The 20,590-nt window shown below is 41.1% G+C and overlaps 1 protein-coding gene across 9 annotated transcripts in view; it reads left to right on the forward strand.

Annotated features, from left to right (window-relative positions):
* The window catches only part of HECW2 (HECT, C2 and WW domain containing E3 ubiquitin protein ligase 2), a 414,407-nt gene that overhangs the window by 360,035 nt on the left and 33,782 nt on the right, over nt 1-20,590 (forward strand). For all 9 annotated transcript variants that reach the window (XM_027125303.1, XM_027125331.1, XM_027125328.1 and 6 more), the window contains 3 exons: nt 6,841-6,961; nt 8,682-8,795; nt 19,925-20,077. In XM_027125303.1, the coding sequence (XP_026981104.1) occupies nt 6,841-6,961; nt 8,682-8,795; nt 19,925-20,077 (388 nt within the window). The remainder of the gene's footprint in view (nt 1-6,840; nt 6,962-8,681; nt 8,796-19,924; nt 20,078-20,590) is intronic.

A 20,590-nucleotide genomic window follows, 5' to 3' on the forward strand; every position in this document is an offset into this window, starting at 1 on the left:
GTTCCTTCAGCTTTCTGGCTAAAGGAATGAAGCTCTGTGGAGTATTGCTCATCCCAGTCAAAGCTCTCTTTTCCAGACCTTTTCTGGGGCCCCTCCTCCTAGAGAAAAAGTAGATCACCGGATTCTTTCCCTTCTGAGCCCTGCAAAGGCACGTGCTCTCGGTGACAGGCTGGACTTGAGACTCTGTGAACATTCTAAATGGTGACTAAGTTTCTTCTTTTCATGTAGCATCACAAATGTACATAAGTAACCCATGGTGGTAATAAATGCATTCTGGAAGCAGACTGAGAGTTAAACGTTTTCCAAAGACATGTCTAACCCAAATATATTTAAATTGCTAGCAGTGTTTGTGGTGGTTTTAATTTTCAGGAAGAATCATCTCCATATTTTTGGCCTACTCTATTTCAGTGGACTTTATTTGATCTTGAAATCGGGATGTACTGCCTGATATCAATGGAAGTAACTATAACTAATTCCACATGAAACAAGGGCAGGACTAGCCTTATTTACCCTGTGGAGGAATCTTCTGTTTCTTTGAGTAAAATAGCCTCTTCTACCAGTACTCCTAAAGTTCTTATGAAAACATTTCTAACAGATTTTTTCAAGTTGTCTGATCCTCCTTCTTGTGACTAGAATTTCATCCCTTTTAGTGGTATGAGAATAATATTGGAAAAATTACGACAATCATAAATTTTAATGATCTTCTTTCAGAACACCCAGGAACCTGCTAAACTTTCCATACTTTTCCCCGTTCCAAGCCCATTTACATGTCTTTTCAAGTGCAGGAGAGAGAGGGGCTTTGGAAACTTGGACTCGCTGCTTTTTGCAGCTGTTAGAGTGCTCACCTAAAATTTGTCAAAATTTTGGAATGTGAAGGTTTGTTTTTCTAGGACCATTATAATGCCAGTCCCAACCTTAGCTATGCCAGAAGGAAAAGATCTTTCCAATTACCATATGGTTTATTATGCCAAATATAGGATCCAGAATTTTATTTAAGGACTTTTTGTAGCTGTACATTTCTAGGAATTGAAATGCAAGAACACCTAATTTATCTAATATTGTTGGAGACGTGCTTACTTATGTGAATTTTCCACGTGACCAAAGCTGTGACATTAGTCATCTGAGAATTTGTTTAACCCACCATTTGCTGAGACTCTTTCATAAATACATTATGCTTCTCCCTGCTTCCCTAGACACAGTGCCTTGAGGATATTTCACGGTTCGGGGGGATCAGCATACAGAGCTGTTATAACTTGACTAGAACTGGACACTCTGGAAGCCAGTAGAGCACCAGATCACACTCAAGAGAAGTAAAACAGACCAGAGAACACTGAAGAGCTGTGTGGGTCTTTACTGAAGGCTGTCTTCAGGGCAGTTGTTTCTCTCAACACACAGTGTACCTCCTTAAGGACTTTCTTTTCCCCTCTCTTCCTCCAAAGTCTTAGTATCCCAGCTGCTGCTTATCTCATCGGCCCTTTTCACAAATACTCTCTCTTCCTTCCCCTCCCCTCCCCTCCCCCTTCCTTTCCTCCTCACTTTCTCTCGCCCTCCATCTCTCCCTCCCTCTCTCCCTCCCTTTCTCTCTCTCTCAGCATCTCTCTCTCCCTCTTCTCCCTTCCTCCTTCTTTGACTTCCTCCCACCCTCCCTTCTCCCTCTTCCATCCCTCCCCTTTCCCACAGTCTCTGAAGCAGCTTTATACTTGTTGTTAGAAAAAGTGTTCTATCCCTTCTCTTTGCTAAGCCCCACAGAGATGATCTAGGAACCAAACAGTACAAACGAAGGATGCTTTCTGGGTAGGTGGGGATGGGGGAGTTATGATTCCAGAGACTGGAGGAAAACCAAATACTATCTCTGTCACAATATACAGGTATTTTTATTTTTGTGTTTTTTGTTGCTGTTACTCTCCCTTGCTTCCCACCCCTAACGCTCTCAGAAGATGCCTGTCACTGGCATGCCCTCAAGCTTTCCCCTTTTAATAAATTGCTTTTAATTTGCCAACATTTGAAAAATCAGATTATCAAATAAATAAATGGTAGGTAAATGGAAGCATCAACAAGGTCAAAACAATGACCTGAGGGCCTTTTATTACTCTTAGAGAATAAAGCAAAAATGCCAGGACTTCCTTGCTTGTGCTTTGTGCCAGCTATTTTTTGAGGTTTTGTTTGTGTGTTTGTTTGTTTGGTTTTTTTCTTAATTTCCATTGTTGATCTATGTTCCATAAGATAGAGTTTTCCAGAAATTATTATAATGCTTCATAATTTGTTCTCATTCACTAACAGGGAATTATTGTTTTAAAAATGTCATAGAGGGCTTCCCTGGTGGCGCAGTGGTTGAGAGTCCGCCTGCCGATGCAGGGGACACGGGTTCGTGCCCCGGTCCGGGAAGATCCCACATGCCGCGGAGCGGCTGGGCCCGTGAGCCATGGCCGCTGAGCCTACGCATCCGGAGCCTGTTGCTCCGCAATGGGAGAGGCCACAACAGTGAGAGGCCCGCGTACCGCAAAAAAAAAAAAAAAATGTCATAGAGTTTATCTGTTTTAGAAAGTGAACAGAAAAGAAATTCTCTTCTGAGCCATCCCAGTACATAGGCCTGGAACCATGCTGAATTAGGCTGGGCTTCATCCCCCTCCACTGCAGACCAAGAGCAAGTCATCAGAGCATTCTGGGTTCTGGGTGGCACACCCAGCATCAAAAAAGACCCAGACTTCTTAGCTGTTTGATGCCAAGGTTTTTCTAGTATCACCTAGAAAAGAAATCCTTTGCCTGGTAGAATTCTTTAGTTTGTATGTGATTGTGCAGTTTTTTAACAGTATGTGGAAATTGCGTAACACTATATGGAAGTACTTTAGGCCTGCCTAGCAATGATTTTTAAAAAGTCTAATATCTGTTACTGAAATTCTTTCCCATAAATAATTAACATAATACTGACTATCCATAAAGCCAGCCTTTCATTTGATCACTTCCTATATGTAACATTGACCTTTTCGTATATGACTTCCTTTCTTAAGACCATAAAGACTATGCCATCACCCTCTCTATAAGAGAATTCTATTCTAGAACTTCACTTACAATTATGGCTCTTAGTTCCGTGAGCCCAGTCTCCAAGATCATGTTTTATTTCCAAAGTGGAAGTAATATTGTTTCTGCCCTGGACTTTCTTGGCAGTTGCACCTGACTTGCATTAAGAATTTGACAAGGGCCAACAGCATAATTTATTGTAATTTTTAAATCATGATGTAATGTGTAAATGATTTTTTCATCATAGAACTATTGGCAAAAGGATTTTTGCATTTAACAGTTTCTGTCTCCAGAGCCTCCATAATTGAATTCCTTTACCTAGAGCTTAAAAGGAGTCAGAGCTAATTTTTATTAAGTGTCTGTATTGATATTGATGGAATGCGTTATGGCATTTGCCACATCCTTTTAAGCATCTCAAATTATATAGCAATAGTATATGTGCTGTTTTTCAAAAGTCATCAACTCTTAAAGAATCGGGTTTCTTTTGAGTCCTGAAAGATTTTCGGTTTTTTGTTCCTGTTTTTCCTCTTCCCTATCAATGATCGCGCTCTTGAAAGCTGATTCATTATGGCTGCTTGCTGAGCTGTCTGGGTTTAGTAGTCTGCAGTTACTCAGACTGCAGCAACAAAAGCTTTATTCTGCCACTCTAACTGGACTTGTGCTGCATGGCTCTGTCCCTCAGCCATCCAAGAGAGGAGCCCAGAGTCCATGCAGATCATGGTCCTTCATGTTGCAGATGATACCTTTCAAATACATGGGAAGTATTCCCCCTGTGTTGGTCCCTGGATGATGCCCAGGTGTTTCATTGGTTACCTTTGACCTTCTTGTGGGAGATAATGGTTCTCAGACTTGGCTGCACGTTGGAATCATCTGGAGAGCTGCATGACACACTAATGTCTGGGTGTCACCCCCACTGATTCTGATGTCATATGTCCTGGCTGTGGCCTGAACATTGGGATTTTTTAAAAGCTCCCTAAGTGATTCTAATGTGCAGTCAAGATTGAGAACCACTGCCTAGGAGTCTTCTGCATCCCAGACCTTTTAAGGTCAAGTTTATTTGTTTCCTTTATGGCATAGCTCTTAGCTCTTTGGGTAAAAGATTCATAACTGTGCCAACAGAACTCTTTACATATTATTCATCAATAGCCCATTTTATTAAATTCCATTCCCCGACCTCAGTACATTTCCCCATGTGTTCAGTATTCACAACTATGCAGATAATAGCAATAACAGCTAACGTTTACATGGGGCTGCTTATGCAGCCGGCACTGCGCGAAGTGCCACACCACACATACACTAACTTGTTTAGTCCACAAGTGTGGCCCGGATCTCTCACTGGAACTCCAGTACTATATTTTCAAGTGTCTGCAAGGTATATCCACCTGAACAGCTGTCCTCTCCAGCTTAGTATGTAGAAAGCCTCATATGCTCCTGTCCACCAGCATCATTTCCCATGCTGCTTTAGCATCAGACAGACCTGGCTCAGATCCTGAATCTACTATTCACTGTCATATGACTTCAGTTTCCTTAGTTACAAAGTGGTGATGACAGTAATAATACTAATGCCTGCTTCTTAGACTTGTGAGGATTTCCCAAGATCCTCTCTGTAAAGTGAATGGTCCTTAATGCATAGCAGACACAAAAAATGACAGCTATTGTTATTGTTTAAAAAGCTTTATATTGGGCTTCCCTGGTGGCGCAGTGGTTGAGAGTACGCCTGCCGATGCAGGGGACACGGATTCGTGCCCCCATCCGGGAGGATGCCACGTGCCACGGAGCGGCTAGGCCCGTGAGCCATGGCCGCTGAGCCTGCGCATCCGGAGCCTGTGCTCCGCAACGGGAGAGGCCATAGCAGTGAGAGGCCCACGTACCGCAAAAAAAAAAAAAAACTTTATATTACCATGAGAGCTTCCTCTTCCTCCTCTTCCTTACTTATCTACTTTTAGCAATTCTTATTTCACATTTTGTAAAATTTCCTCTGAGTCACCATAGTCCAGGCTAGTCCTCATGCCCTCAGGCCTCCATTGCTTCAACTACTCCTAGGTCTTTCCTCCTTCCTGCCCTTAATCCACTCCAAAAATCATTTCTGAAATAAAACACCACTTGTTTGTTATTCCCTTGCTTAAGAACCTATAAAGGCTTCCCACTGCTTGCTGCATCACGCTCACACTTCTCAGCTAGGTCTTTAAAAATTCTTCTCATAATTTCATACCAAACTTCTGACCAATTTAATTTCCTACTTACGTCCTAGCACTCCCCCTCTGCTCTAGGTTAGTGGGGTCTCCTCCGTGTCTTCTGAACATGCAGGCAATGCTTATTCCAGCTCTTGCTGCCCTGCCCCAGTATAGACTATAGTTCTCCCATGTTTATAAGGCCTGGTTCCAATGACATCTCCTCCCTAAAGTCTTTTCCATTTTGATCTCTGCTTATCCTCATTTACTGTTACTTTTCTATAACACTGATCTCAGATGCATCCTCACTGAGTGGCGGTGGCACAGTGGAGAGCACATGCTTCACCTAATGGGGCAGCTGCCCTCTGTAGCCCCAGGGAAATGCAAGCCAGTTGTTGCAAGAGTTCCCAACTGACTTTCACGAGAAATCAGGATTTTTTTTTTCTTCTTGAAATCTCCTCATTTTTAAATGTTGGCAGTTAATTTAAAATCTTTAGAACATTGTGTGGCAAACAAAATCTGTAGGGCTGGGTATAGCCCCAGGGCTGTCGTTTTCTTCCTTCTGCTTTAGAGTTTGTATACCATCTAGTTTAAGACTTAACTATTCTCTAGTTGTTTGATATGTTCTATTTCTGTCTTCCCAACCAAGATATCCACTCCAGCAATCCGACCTTATCCATTCTGAGCATCTGTTGCTGAACCTAACACAGCATTAGTAAAAAATAATCATCACGTAGTTGATTCATGCATAAAGATATATTTAAGGAGCTTACATGGTATGTAAGGCACAAGACATCACAATTTTTGTTTTCTGGTTTCTTTTATTGTTTTGTGAAATATGTCTTGGGAAATATCCAGTGTTTTCGTCATGGCGCCGATGCCCATATTCATCATCAGTTTTGTATCCCCGCTTGTTGGTTAGTCACAGTGTGACACAAAACCAGATTTTTCTATGGAAAGAGGCACAACCCATGTTGCTTTTATATTTTATTAATGATGCTTGCCGTGGAATGACATGTAATGACATGTAATGACATGACATCTTTAGATAATCTGTAGATAATTACAGTACTTGGCATGTATTAAGAATGCAACAAATCACAGTATTTTTACTCTGCGTAACCAGGAGACATGTGCCTTCTGCAATTATGGCTGAATTCTGTTTTCAAATCAAGATTATTCTACCCTGTGGTATGAGATACAATGTTGTAGGGTTTCCATCAAGTATGGAAACTCACTCTCCTTGCTTGGCATACCACATACTTTCACACTATAACTTCCTAGTTGCTGTGATATCATCTCAGCCGTAAGCAAAGATATTCCACCCTGAACAGTTACCATTAGCCGTGAGTAACTGTTTGACTCCTATCGATTTGGACTGAAAAGAGGAACGTATTTGACTAACACATGGGCACCACTGTAACTCTTCAAACAGGATTTGAAGGCCACGAAGAAGACATCTTAAGATCCTGGTTAAGCTCTGTGATAGCCTTCGACTTGGAGAGGTGAAAAGTGCAGGGACCTAACAGTATTGCCTCCTTTTACTTGTGAACTGTGGTCTCAGCCCCATGGTAATCTTTTTCATGGTGATGTGATGAACATAAGGACATCGCACAGATCCACACCCTTGTCTCTTCGTGCTTCGTTGTAGGTACTCAGCGTGCCAATGCCCGTGCTCCAGCCCCTTACAAGCGAGACTTTGAAGCCAAACTAAGAAACTTTTACAGGAAGTTAGAGACTAAAGGATATGGACAAGGCCCAGGGAAATTAAAGTAAGTCAAAATAATACAAACCCCGGGATTTGTAGATGGCGAAAAGATGGGATGCGATTTGGAATGTAGGAAATGGATTGATTAGGGATGACCAGCCTTCGTTGTAGTCGGCATAATTATCTGGGCACGTGCAAATTACAGGATCATCTAAAACATAGTTCTTGAATTAAGCTCAATTAAACTTACGGTTTTAAAACAGACGGGAAAGAGATGACCATGTTTCACGTAAAAATAAGGCAAAATTAAAAGCTGATTTATTTTGTTCTCCTGAAAAGTACCTCTTGGTTGACTTATATCGCATATTCATTAGATATAAGGCTGTCACCGTGTCTTGTATTGCACGTCACTGTCTCCTGGGCTGACCTGAGTGTAGGACTACTGCTCAGCTCTGTTTCCTTCTGTGAAGTAAGCTTAACTTGTCCAACGGAATATGTCATGAATGTTGTTTCCGCCTGTCTTTATCCACCTCCCTTTAAATAGGGAAATTGAAACATCATCCTGTTGTTTGGCCTAGAATTATCTGAACTTCCTACTTACCCATACTCCCTTCAGCCCCACCTCCACCCCTGTCCCATGTCCCCACTAGAGATCACTATGCCACTTGAGAGAGGACAGAGGAGGGAGGGTCTGACTGCAGAAGCGTCGGGACCCGGGTATGTGAGAGAATTGCCCAGCCCAACAGGCACACGGCTCACTGCCCCCCATGCAGGGCTTGCTCATCTGAACTCACAGGTTCCCCTTTCATCACCCTCGAAAACATCAACCCGCCCCAAACACCGTACCTCTCAGAGCTTCACTTACTAAGGTCTTGCTGATCAAGCTTTCATACCTTCAGCCTCCCTATCATCTCCCTTTCCATTACTGTTTGCATTAAGGGAAAATTGACACCTGTTTAAGGGTGACTTAAATTGTCATTGTCACAAGTAGATTAATCAACCACCAGTATCATTCATTTGTATCTGTCACTTAGGGAATCTCAAGATTCACTTAATTTTAAAGTTAAACTAAGGACAACAGGGCTTCCCTGGTGGCGCAGTGGTTGAGAGTCCGCCTGCCGATGCAGGGGACACGGGTTCGTGCCCCGGTCCGGGAAGATCCCACATGCCGTGGAGTGGCTGGGCCCGTGAGCCATGGCCGCTGAGCCTGCGCGTCCGGAGCCTGTGCTCTGCAGCAGGAGAGGCCACAACAGTGAGAGGCCCGCGTACTGCAAAAAAAAAAAAAACAAAAAACAAAAAACTAAGCACAACAGTAAACTCCACTGCTTTGGAGGACACTGAGAATTTTTTTGTCCTTCTTGTTCTCACTGTTATCTTTCTAGGTACTTAAGAATTGAATTCCTAAGTGCATTCAGGCTTAAAACATTACCTCCTAGGGTTGCTCTTCCTTTCCTAAACAAATGTTTTGTGTGTGTGTGTGGTTTTGTAATCATTTTCCTTCTGGGATAAATTGATGTGACCATTCAGAAAGGACTCTTGCATTGGTTTTACAGGTCTTAGGTGGGGTGCTCTATTTACCAATGATTCTCTGTTGTAACTTTTGTTAATGGTATTAAGAGTTACAGACAGATGTGTGCTTTATTGCAGATAGCGATGATAGTAAGTCACTCCACTTTTCCCCTAATTAATTGTGGTAAGTGGAAATTAAATGGCAACTGCCCAGTTCTGGAAAGATAAGGATTAGGAAATAATCTGTATTTTTCAAATTGTCTTTTTCTGGACAGGTTAATTATCAGAAGAGATCACTTGCTCGAAGATGCTTTTAATCAGATTATGGGCTACTCCAGAAAAGACCTGCAGAGAAATAAGCTGTATGTCACATTTGTTGGGGAGGAAGGGTGAGTAACACAGAGAAGTGGCCTGTGAAGCACAGGCTGTGGCTGCCGGAGGATGTTTCCCCACACTGTCCCCTGCGGTTGCCTGAAACAGGAAATCCTTCTGACGGAAAATGCTGTTCTCATACACTTAAACCTTTCAGTTTTGTTTTTTTTTAAGCTTCCTTTGATTTTTAAATCATTTGACATAGAAATTCTTTGGTAAAATCTCTAACTATAGATCATTTATGAGAGCAGAAACTTAGTTTCGTTTCTTCTCTCCGTAACTCTTTCTCTCAAAGGGAAAACATGTTTGTTTGTTTGTTTGTTTTATTGAAGTATAGTTGATTTACAATGTTGTGTTAATTTCTGCTGTACAGCACAGTGATTCAGTTATACATATATGTACATTCTTTTTAAAATTATTTTCCATTATGGTTTATCACAGGATATTGAATATAGTTCCCTGTGCTATACAATAGGATCTTGTTGTTTATTCATCCTCTATATAATAGTTTGCATCTGCTAACCCCAAGCTCCTCCCACTCTATCCCTCCCTCCCCCCCACCCCCTGCCACCCTGGCAACCACAAGTCTGTTCTCTATGTCCGTGAGTCTGTTTCTGTTTTGTAGATACGTTCATTTCTGTCATCTTTTAGATTCCACATATAAGTGATATCATATAGTATTTGTCTTTCTCTTTCTGACTTACTTCACTTAGTATGATAATCTCTGGGTCAATCCATGTTGCTACAAATGGCATCATTTCATTCTTTTTTATGGCTGAGTAGTATTCCATTGTATATATGTACCACATCTTCTCTATCCATTCATGTGTCGAAGGACATTTAGGTTGTTTCCACGTCCTTGGCTATTGTGAATAGTGCTGCTGTGAACGTAGGGGTGCATGTATCTTTTTTGCATTAGAGTTTTGTTTGGGTATATGCCCAGGAGTGGGATTGCTGGATCATATGGCAACTCTATTTTTAGTTTTTGAGGAAGCTTCCTACTGTTTTCCATAGTGGCTGTACCCATATACATTCCCACCAACAGTGTAAGAGGATTCAAAACATGGGCTTTGAGATTTAAAAAAAGCAAGGAATTGCATTTTAACATCTATGATCTTGTTATGTGCACAGGAATACTAAGTAAATCGTACTTCACCTGTTAAATAAGCTCAGTTTCAGAATCACGAATTAGAAACTAGTGTTTGCTAGAGAGTAGGGGGCGTGGGGAGGATGCAGGATGGGTGAAATAGGAGAAGGGGATTAAGAGGTGCAAAATTCCATTTGTAAAATAAAGAAGTCACAGGATGTAATGTACAGCAAAGGGAATATAGTCAATAGCATTGTAATAACTTTGTATGCTGACAAGATGGTAACTAGACTCACAGTGGCGGCCATCTAACAATGTATCAAATTATGGAATCACTACGTTGTATACCTGCAACTAAAATGATATTGTATGTCAACTGTACTTCAATTTTAAAAAGATAGAAAAAGAGGAAAAAAGAAGAATCCTTCTGTTCCACCTGGAAATCTCCCCAGCAGTATCTCTTGGGCCTTGGTTCTTATTTCTCTGTCCCCACTTTTTCTCTTTCTTTGGCACACCTACCAAAATAACTACCTGCCATAAACAGAGTCCAGCCTTGTATGACTCTTCCATGAGTGTGCTCATAGAGATAGGGGTTAGGAAATGAATGAGTAAAGACTCCTACACGGTGTTTATTGCATTCAAATAGGCATAACGGTGGTTTTATGACTCTTGAGAAGATGAAAGCTCTCATCTCTCCTAGACCCCTTACTCTTTCCTCATTTCAGGTTTAGGTTTGGAGTCTCAGCACCTTCTTTGTAGACACCACTAGAGTGAATTTTAAAAATACCGCGTGATTGTCTGAACTCGGGTTGTCTTCTCTTTAACTCCTTAACTGCTGTTGATTTGGATCATGTTAAGGCTACCTCTCTCAGTCTTGCCCAGGAATAAAGTATATTAGATTATGGAATCGTAGCAATAATATTCAACAAATTCAGCCATTTGGTTTATGGTTAATGAAATGGAGCTGTCAAAGTATAAAATAGGGCTTCCCTGGTGGCACAGTGGTTGAGAGTCCGCCTGCCGATGCAGGGGACACGGGTTCATGCCCCAGTCTGGGAAGATCCCACATGCCGCGGAGCGGCTAGGCCCGTGAGCCATGGCCGCTGAGCCTGCACGTCCAGAGCCTGTGCTCCGCAACGGGAGAGACCACAACAGTAAGAGGCCCGCGTACCGCAAAAAAATTTTTTTTAAAGTAGAAAATAATTCACATGTGCTAGTAGAACTAGGTAATAGTAAAATTGTCTTCCATCCAGGATTCTTAGAACAGCACTGGGATTTAGGCAAAACTCCTGAACTCTGATCTGTCTGAATTTTTTCCTACCCATGGATCTTTTCACTATTCCGGCTAGTGACTGATAACTTCTCTTGTCACATATAGTGTTGTATAGTCTCCCAGCTGTGACTAGATTAAAGTAAAATACTACATGGGAAAACAATATAATGTGACAAAGTTTGAGAAGGTTGCCTGAGACTTGAGCCTTTTGTTGCTGACAAGCCTTAATGGTTCTAGCTTTTGTTGGTTGCCTTAAAGATGCAGGTGGGCAATTGAAAATGAAGGCAAATGTTTTTAGCCTAATCACAGGTATGCATGGGATTCCAGGTATTTCCTTACATAACTAGTCTGGTTCGGATGAGAATACTTTTCCTCCCCCAGAACTCCAGCTGCCTTTCTTCTTTGTTGGACCACAGTTTGTTGAGATCTCAGAGATGTAGGCAAGCGTCTTTGGAAACCCTGGTACTTAGGTTTGAATAGAACAGATGCTATCATGCTTGGTCATCCTAAAGCTGTCTCCCCATGGTCTGGACTGACATCCATTCCTAGGAGGAGGCCCAGGCAGAGTGGGGCCTGAAACCTTATTTAATTGCCACTAATGTCCAAATGTTTCCTGCCTCCATTTCTTGTCTTCTTCCTGTAACCCTAGAAGGAAAATAAGAGGGAGGATATTTTGAGGTGTGACCTCAGCCCTCAGGGACAATCTCTTAATCAGGCCCCTCTGCATATGGTTTTTTGAAACTGGAATGGGGCCAGATAACTTCTGGTCTCATGGCTTTATCATGTCAGTATCATACATATAGATTGTTAGATATAGACTCTATTTTGCTATTAAGGCATTGGGAACACATAATACTATTTTGAAAGATTAACGCAGTATGCTTGCTAAAAAATTGAAACCTCAAAACAACATAAAATTAAGAAGTTATTTTAGCCTTTGTCATCTTACTACATTAAAATTAAAGATCATAACATTTCTTTCTGAATTATAATAAATACCCAAAGAGAAAAGCTACCTAGGTTTTTCTATGGAATTGTGAAATGGAGCTGAAAGTTTTCTGGTCACTTTTCCTTCATTAATTTTAATGCCCTCAAAATGTGTCATTTTGTAAGTTCTTCATGTCTAGCTCTAGTAATAGGTATTAAAAAACGTATATGCCTAGTGCCCAGATGTTGGCTTGCAATATCATTCTTCAATAAAAGGGACGAGGGCTCCTTGGAGAAATGGGTGATTCTAGGACTGGGGCAGGAAATATACAAGACAGCACCTGAAGCATCTTGTGCCAGAAAGTATAGAGGAGCTCAGACAGCTCACAGTGATGTCAAAGGGACACAAGAACCAACTGAAAGAGCTGCCAGTGGTCAAAGGTGGAATAATTGGACCAAAAAAATAAAGTAGTATTGGATTAGAACCCCAAAGTATAAAATAAATATCTATATACTGATATAAATACACAATTGAATAAATAAATAAATAACAGTAGACAAATTTGTGCAGATTTCCAAATAATTCTGCATAATTCCCTGCTCCTTAATTGTGAGTTGCACATAGTGACTTTCTTCCAAATAATACAGTATGAAAGGGGGAGAAAGAAGTTAAGTCTACAGTGGAGAAGCCTGACAAACACACAGCCAGGTGATCAAGGCTAAAATCTAAAATCAACAGTGATATATCCTGTTGATAGTATGTACCCTTGGTATGATGTGATGAGAATGACACTTTACTGTCTTCCTCCCAAAATCATGTAACACCAGTCTAATCAGGAGAAGACATCAGATAAATCCAAATTGAGGTACATTCTACAAGATTACCTTATCAGTGCCCCTTAAAACTGTCAAGGTCATCAAAAACCAAAAGCATCTAAGAAACTGTCACAGCCAAGATGAACCTAAGGAAACATGGCAATTAAATGTAATGTGGTATCCTGAATGGGATCCTGGATCAGTAAAGGGACATTAAGCAAAAACGAAAGAAATCTGACTAAAGTATAGGCTTTAGTTAATAATGTATCAATATCAGTTCATTTTGTAACAAATGTACTGTACTTATGTAAGATGTTGATAAGAGGGAAACTTGAGTGTGAGGTATATAAGAATTCTCCCTACTGTCTTTGTAACTTTTCTATACATCAAAAACTAATCTAAAATAGAACATTTATTAAAGAAAGCATAGAGTCAGGATTTGGGGAGATTTAGAGAATGTTTCCCTGAACAACTTTTCTTATTTCTTTGCTGTCTGATGAGTGATTGCCACCAGGGTAATTTTTGGTATGTGTATACTTCCTTTTGCACTTGAGGTCAGGAGAGTAATAAGTATAGAGATACAGTTCATTCTGTGGAAGGAATTAGTAGAGGTATTGATTGGTATGTATAGAGTATTATTTTGTGTTGCTAAAGTCAACTTTGTTATCTGTGAGGGAATAATACTTTGCAATTCTTATTGATACCATCTCACTGATTGTATTTTCTACCTGTCATAATCAGGGTCTTTATTTATAATAGATTAGTGAGGGCATAAAGAGAAAAGGATTTATTTTTAAGAATAATGCGTCTGCCTGCCCTCCAAAAAGGTGTGAATTAGCAGATTCACTCAGAGACTGCAGCTCTGCTTTAAGATGTTTCTTTGCCTAGGTCTTGACACATGATATATAGGTTGTTCCTGAAATGGAAGAGCTGAGTCAAGAGAAATGATGGGAAATGTTATAGTCATAAATTTACAGGACGACTACAAATTCCATGTGAGGTAGAATTAACCCCAGAATGGTAGAGATGCCTGTATTCAATTAAAAATACAAAAATAAATCTAGAATCTATTAATGTAAATATACTAGTTGACAGCTAATTATTATATCTCGCTAAAATAATGCTTCATGTTATGCTTGGCTTTTTTCTGAAAAGCAGACGGTTTCTAAGCAAAACACTGTGATTTAATTTGGTCAGCGCTGAAGGTTTTGTTCTAGTCATTAAAATCTCTACCCAACTTAATTTGGTTATCTGCTCTTCCAAAGTGGGGAAGAGGAGAAGACAGCAGTGGTGGAAGAGCTTGGAAACTGAGTCATCTTGACTGAATGTTGTGGGAAATTGCATACTCTAGTTGCCTCTTTCTGTTGTGCTTCTGTCCGCCTAGAAGTTGCTTCTTTAGGAAGGGAGCCAGTAGAATACCGCATATTCTCTAGTGTATTATTTTCTTCTAAATGTGTGGTGTCAGAACTTAGCTAGGCAGACTGTTGTGTTCTGATGGGACATTTGGGGCCATTCACTTCTTTTTATTTTTTTTTTTATTGAAGTACAGTTGATTTACAATATTGTGTTAGTTTCAGGTGTACATTCACTTCTTAGTACCCAAAACAAGTAAGGAAATAATGGCCTGGATAAAGAGAGGATGTTTACACTGTGATTGCCTCGCCTCTTTTTTTTTCTCCATGGCCAGCTCTATAAAAGGCACCTTTCTTTAGGAAAGAATGAGTTCATTATATGTAAGGTGCCATTGATGTGACATTAGTCATCTGTCTTGCAAAGCCACACTTGGACTAGGGAGGGGATGCGTGCAAACAGTTTTAGTTTGGGGGTTTAAGAACAGGTGCGCTCTTCCTGTGATATTTCTACTTAGACAGATGAAAGCAACTAGGCAGGATGAGAGCTGAAAGGTTTTCTTGGGTCCCTGCTTATAAAATAACCAGCAGCTGTTAACATCTGACTGATCTAGAGGTTGTTTGGGGTCCTGGGCTTGATCATTTATTCTCAGCAATTTGTAAAGCTTCAAGTGAAACTTTATGGTGCTGCTTGTTTTCTTCTAAAAAGAGACACTTGCAGGATAGCCTAACTGATGCATGCCATGCTGGAGAAGGGTGCTTCTGTATCTAGGCTTTGGCTTGGTATCCCCAGGTAAAACTTTGTCATACTGATGGCTCACAAAATTCCTTACTCACCCATCAGGCCTTCTTCAGTGGCTCAAGAACCAAAGCCTTGCTGCTATAAGTATCTGAGGCTGAATCGGGTGTGTAGGCCATCTGTGCCTGAACCAACTTGTAAGAAAGCAGAGTCTTCCAGAAAACTTGTAGGAAAGGATAGTGAGACTTCCCAATGGCACCATCCTCTTGCATTTTATAGTCTACTTCCTTTGGAATACTTGGTAAATTTTAGTTGAAAATAAAGAACAGGAGAATAAAACTATTTGTTTTAACAAACACTGGCTGCTACTAACAACTCGGGTGGTGTCAGCCCAGCAACGGGATGGTGTTTAAAATGCCTCATTGGCACTTCATGGGGCTCAAAACGACATTGCCACCCTAAGGACATCTGTGCTTATTCCGAAATGGCCTCAGATGCAGCTGTTGTGTGGCTACACACCCGTTGTCCGGAGTTTCATTATTTCCATGCCAAGTCTTTAGCTGTGGAACCAACCTAACTGGCAGAACAGGAATGTAACAAATGAGCCCTGTGATATGAGTCATATTAACTATTTATATGGAAGAGGTTGCTAAGACAGGAAGCGCATGCATAAGGTATCCTGCTGGGACACGTCTTATTGAATTAGGTAGACATATGTAATGTGTAGTCAACAACCTGCCCTCAGATATGCGGTTCTAAATTTCAGATTATAATCAAATCAAACTTTAAAAACTGTCTTGGCTTTAGAGTGACTCTATCAGTGCTGCTAGAGTTAAAAAAACAGCAGATAAAAGCCTGAGCAGTTGAGGAAGATACATTTCCCTCCTAGAGGAGCTGCTAGCTTTGTTCTCTCTTGGGAAAAAAAGGAGTTTTATTTTTCAACTTAACTCCTCAGGGGACATTCATTGTATCTTTAGCCAGATTTAGTTATCATCATGAAAAAGGAACCAATCAGGGAGGTCCATCTTTGTTGTTTTAACAAACTCTACCATATTAGAAGATATTAGACTTGGGAAAGACAAGGAGCAAGCTTTCTAAGCATAATTCACTTGAGCGATTTCTGACAGTGTTTGCTAATCGGGTTGTCTCTTAAGGACTGGCATGAGCTATTAATGCATTGAATATAAGGCAGACTTGTGCAAAACTGTTCACTCCGCTAGATGTGAAATAGCAATGTAAATTATGTTGATTTCCTTTAGAGAGCATCAGACAGCTCCACTCAGTGATTCAACAATATAAACTGATCCCCTCCTATGTATCAGGCTAAGTACTCAGGATCCAAAAATGAGAAAGACATAGTCCCTGCCCTCAGTAGGGTTACAGTTTAGATGTGTGTATGGTGGGAGGCAGACACATAGGCAGACAATTATAAGACACTCTGCTAAGTGCGGTATTATTAAAACACTGAGAGCTGAAGCTCAGTGAAAACCTGCTGTTTCTAACTGAATGCCACTGTTTAATTTTAAGCAGCTGAAAACCCATTTTACTTATACCAGTTGTCTCTTTGTAAGAAAACTGACTCACAGAGTGTTTGACTCATGTTTCAGCTGTCTGTGACCCTTATCCTCGTGTGCCTTGATTGTGTCTGAAGGTTTCTGCAGAGCAGGGACCCCGCAGGCCAAGGCTCACTCACGGTCTCACCCTAGGGTGTGTGCAACTCTCCTGGAGGTTGCATACACCCTAGGGTATCATTGTCATTTTATCTTGCCTTGAAGTGATCCTCACTAAAGAAGAGGGTTTAGGGTAAGTCAGGTTTTTTAATAAAGCAGCATTTTCCTCCTACTTTCTTCTGTAGCAGGGGTTGACAAACTCTCTGTAAAGGGCCAGATAGTAAATATTTTAGGCTTTACAGACCATACATTCCCTGTTGCACCTACTCAACTCTGCCATCCTAACAGGAAAGCAGCCCCAGACAACACATAAACAAATGGGCGTGGCTGTGTTCCAATAAAACTTTATTTACAAAGCCAGGGGGTGGGCCAGATTTGGCCCTCAGGCCATAGTTTGCCATAAGCAATGTTGTTTTGCTTATGAGCGTTTAAAATTTATTGAAGGGTGAGCTGTAAGGAGTAATGAACATTATTACGCTTGGGATCAGGAAACTGGTGTCAAGACCTGGACCCTCCACTGCAGCTTTCATTTGATACAAGTCAGTGATTTCCTTCAGCCCCAGTCTTCTCAATGAAATGAGGGGATGGGCGAAATGACTGTTCAGATACTATTGATGGCATTCTCTGTTTCTGAAGAGACACAGGGGTCTGAAATTCACCATCGATAGGAAATTTAGAGGTGTTTTGCATCCACAGGGATCCAGGTAGACTGTAATCATGAACTCAGTCTCACAAAGTGGATTTTAGTAGGAAAACTATAACGTCTAGTACTTAGGTTTTAAAAAGATACAGTGAGGGGCTTCCCTGGTGGCGCAGTGGTTGAGAGTCCGCCTGCTGATGCAGGGGACACAGGTTCGTGCCCCGGTCTGGGAAGATCCCACATGCCGCAGAGTGGCTGGGCCCGTGAGCCATGGCCGCTGAACCTGTGCGTCCGGAGCCTGTGCTCCGCAACGGTAGAGGCCACAGCAGTGAGAGGCCCGCGTACCGCAAAAAAACAAAACAAAACAAAAAAGATACAGTGAACGTGCAGACAGTATGGGAGAGTCCTAGGTTAAAGAAGCATAGGTGAAAGGTTTGAGCTGATAACTAGTTCATGATGAGTCAACAGAGTCAAGTGACTGCCCCACAGGGCAGAGTGACATTAAGCTGCATTAGTGGGGAAAAGTTCCAGGAAAAGAGGTCAAGGGCCCTTTCTAAGTTTTTGTTAACGAGACCACACCTAGAGTGTTGTGATCAGCATAGACACCGCCCCCTTAGGTCAGACTTTGACACCTGGAGAGTGTCCAGAGCAGAGGACCAGTGTGGTGAGGGAATTCCCTACCCTGCATTGAGAGGAGGTTGAAAGAAGTGTCTGTGTTCATGAGTGAGGAGGGGGCAGGGACCAAGGATATGGAAACTGCTGAACTTAGAGTTCTTGTAGAAAATGACTTTTGAAAAAAAATTTACATCTTTAGCATCTAGATTAATACCCAAAACATAATAGGCACTCAAATATTTGTTGAAAGAAAACCTCTAAGTATGTGAAGAGCGTTCAAGTGGAAAAAGTATTCTACTTGTTCTTGGTGGCGTCAGAGACCACAACGAGGACAGTGGAAGGAAGCCACGAGACGCTGCCTTGGTCTCGGCACCAAGAGGGGTAGCCTGCGTCACTGTACCTGGCAGGCAGCCAGAGGGCTGCTTTGGGAGCCCCCCCTAGGGTGATCTGAGCACAGTCCCACAGTTCCTGGTAGCCACAGTATATTCAGCTGCCCCAGAAGGCAGTTCTGTCATGTCACCTTAAGGCCTCTCTGGCCTTGAGAGTCTGCTGTGTTTGCATTTTTCTGGACACATAGGTTTCTTGTCAGTCTACACTCATATCTCCTAAAGTGCAGTGTGGACTGGTGAGGTGTGAAATGATTGTAGCTATTACGTAGACTGACATTTTTTATTTTAATATTTATGTGTTTCTTTTAATGTGTATTAGAAAAGATATAAAGCTAGCACATCATAATTCCATCAATATTGTATAAGACAAGGCTACATTGGAAAAGCAAGTAAAGCTAGAAATATTAAGGAAATGGCAGTGCGTATATCGCAAAAATTGAGAAAGTAGTTAGGTGGATAGCTGAGGTCTGTTCTGAGTAAATTCTATCAAACTCTTGTCTAAGACATATAAAAGCCATTTCACTTTTCTTACTAGTATTGCAACTCCCTCTTCTACCTATAATAGGATGCTTTTCTCTATCACAGAATCCCATCACCACCCAAGACTCAGATGATTTCTTTGTCATTAAAAAAAAAAAAAAAACCGTAATGCCCACTGGAGGAAATTCCATAAGAGGAAAAAAAATAGAGTGAACAAAGGAAGTCTTATAAAATCCCACCACCCCAACTTATCTGTAGCTTTCATTCCCCCTTCAGAATTCCTTCCTGTCTTTGAACCCTTGTGTAAACTTTTTATCATAGGGTAGATGTACTTTACATTTTTCATTTTAAATTGAGCATATCAAATTGCTTTATTGCAAACTCCTCTTTGCTGTGTTTTTTGCTCTCAGCATTTTTGGCCACTTGTCATTCCTCAAACCTCACACAATAATTTCTCAAAATTTACTTTGACCCTGATTTCTTTGTAAGTAAAATGGAATTTACACTGTAGTTCAGGCGCTGGAGTTTCAGCTTCTTCTCCAAATACCTTACCAACGAAGCTTTAGACACCTTCACTTTTCTTGTTTATAGTTTTCCGTGGCATTTTATAATTTAAAGTTTTCATGTGAACCCTATCATTCCATCTTTTGCCTCTGATCTCCCTAGGAGGCCTTGTATCTGTAATACCCTCTCACCAATCCACTAAAGTCTCTTTCCTTCCCATTTAAAAGTGTTTCAGAAATCCATGAGGACTCCATGTCCCATGGATGTATGTAGCTGATGCCCTCTGGTTTAACCTGCTTAAATAAAGCATTCCCACTGTACTCTCTCTCCCCATAACCTGACTCTGGGCATTTCAATTTACGTTTTTCTGCATATTTATACAATCAAATTATCAGCATACTGCCTATCTCATCCATTATCTGATATGTAGCTTTAGTTTTAGATATGCTCCATATAAATGTCCATTACGTTATTTTGGGTCAAAACATGTTTGAGATCAGGAATCATGATCATTCTGTCCAGTGTTTTGGGCAATCCTGGTGTGTGGATAATTAGACTTCTAAGGAGTGTTCTGTAGAAAGTTGAGCACTGTAGAAAATGTGTCTAATAAATAGAAAAAGATAATAACTGGTTGTTCTTTTTGTGAATTTTTTAAAGGCTGGATTACAGTGGACCTTCCAGAGAGTTTTTCTTCCTGGTATCCAGAGAACTCTTTAACCCATATTATGGCTTATTTGAATATTCAGCCAATGACACATACACAGTACAAATAAGTCCCATGTCTGCTTTTGTAGACAATCACCATGAATGGTAAGTATTTTTTTTCTCCAACGCTTTTCTTCAGCTGATTTTCTGTGATATTAGTTTTTATAGGAACCCACACTTCTTTTTTAAACATTTTTTCCCTTGGAGAAAATCATATTTTCAGTTAACTGTCTCATTTGACTCTTGTTTGTGTTGTCAAATTTAATATACAGGCAGTCTCCAAGCTAGGAATAGATTATGTTCCATAAGACCAATTTTAAGTGAGTTGGGTAGAATTCAAAAGGTTTTTTCCACTGAAGGAAAGTTGCGGGTGATGTTAGGTTCCCAGCAAGACCCTAAATCCCTCTCTGCAGCTTTGGGCCACTCTGAGATCTGACGGGGGCAGGTGGGGGGTGAGTAGCGGAATGTCCTGACCCAGAGGTCAGGCAGCTTAGGGAGCAGCCCTTGGGGAAGTGGCTAACACTGGGGGAGGGGCAGAGCAGCTGGGCTGTTGGTGTTCTAGGGGGAGGGAGGGCGGGAGGATGGGGTGCCCTGGAGGAATGGGAGGTGGAAGAGAAT

This window comes from Aethalodelphis obliquidens, unplaced genomic scaffold (genome assembly GCF_003676395.1).
Source record: "Aethalodelphis obliquidens isolate GAN/ISIS:26980383/991018 unplaced genomic scaffold, ASM367639v1 scaffold2, whole genome shotgun sequence".
NCBI classification, from domain to species: Eukaryota; Metazoa; Chordata; class Mammalia; order Artiodactyla; family Delphinidae; genus Aethalodelphis; species Aethalodelphis obliquidens.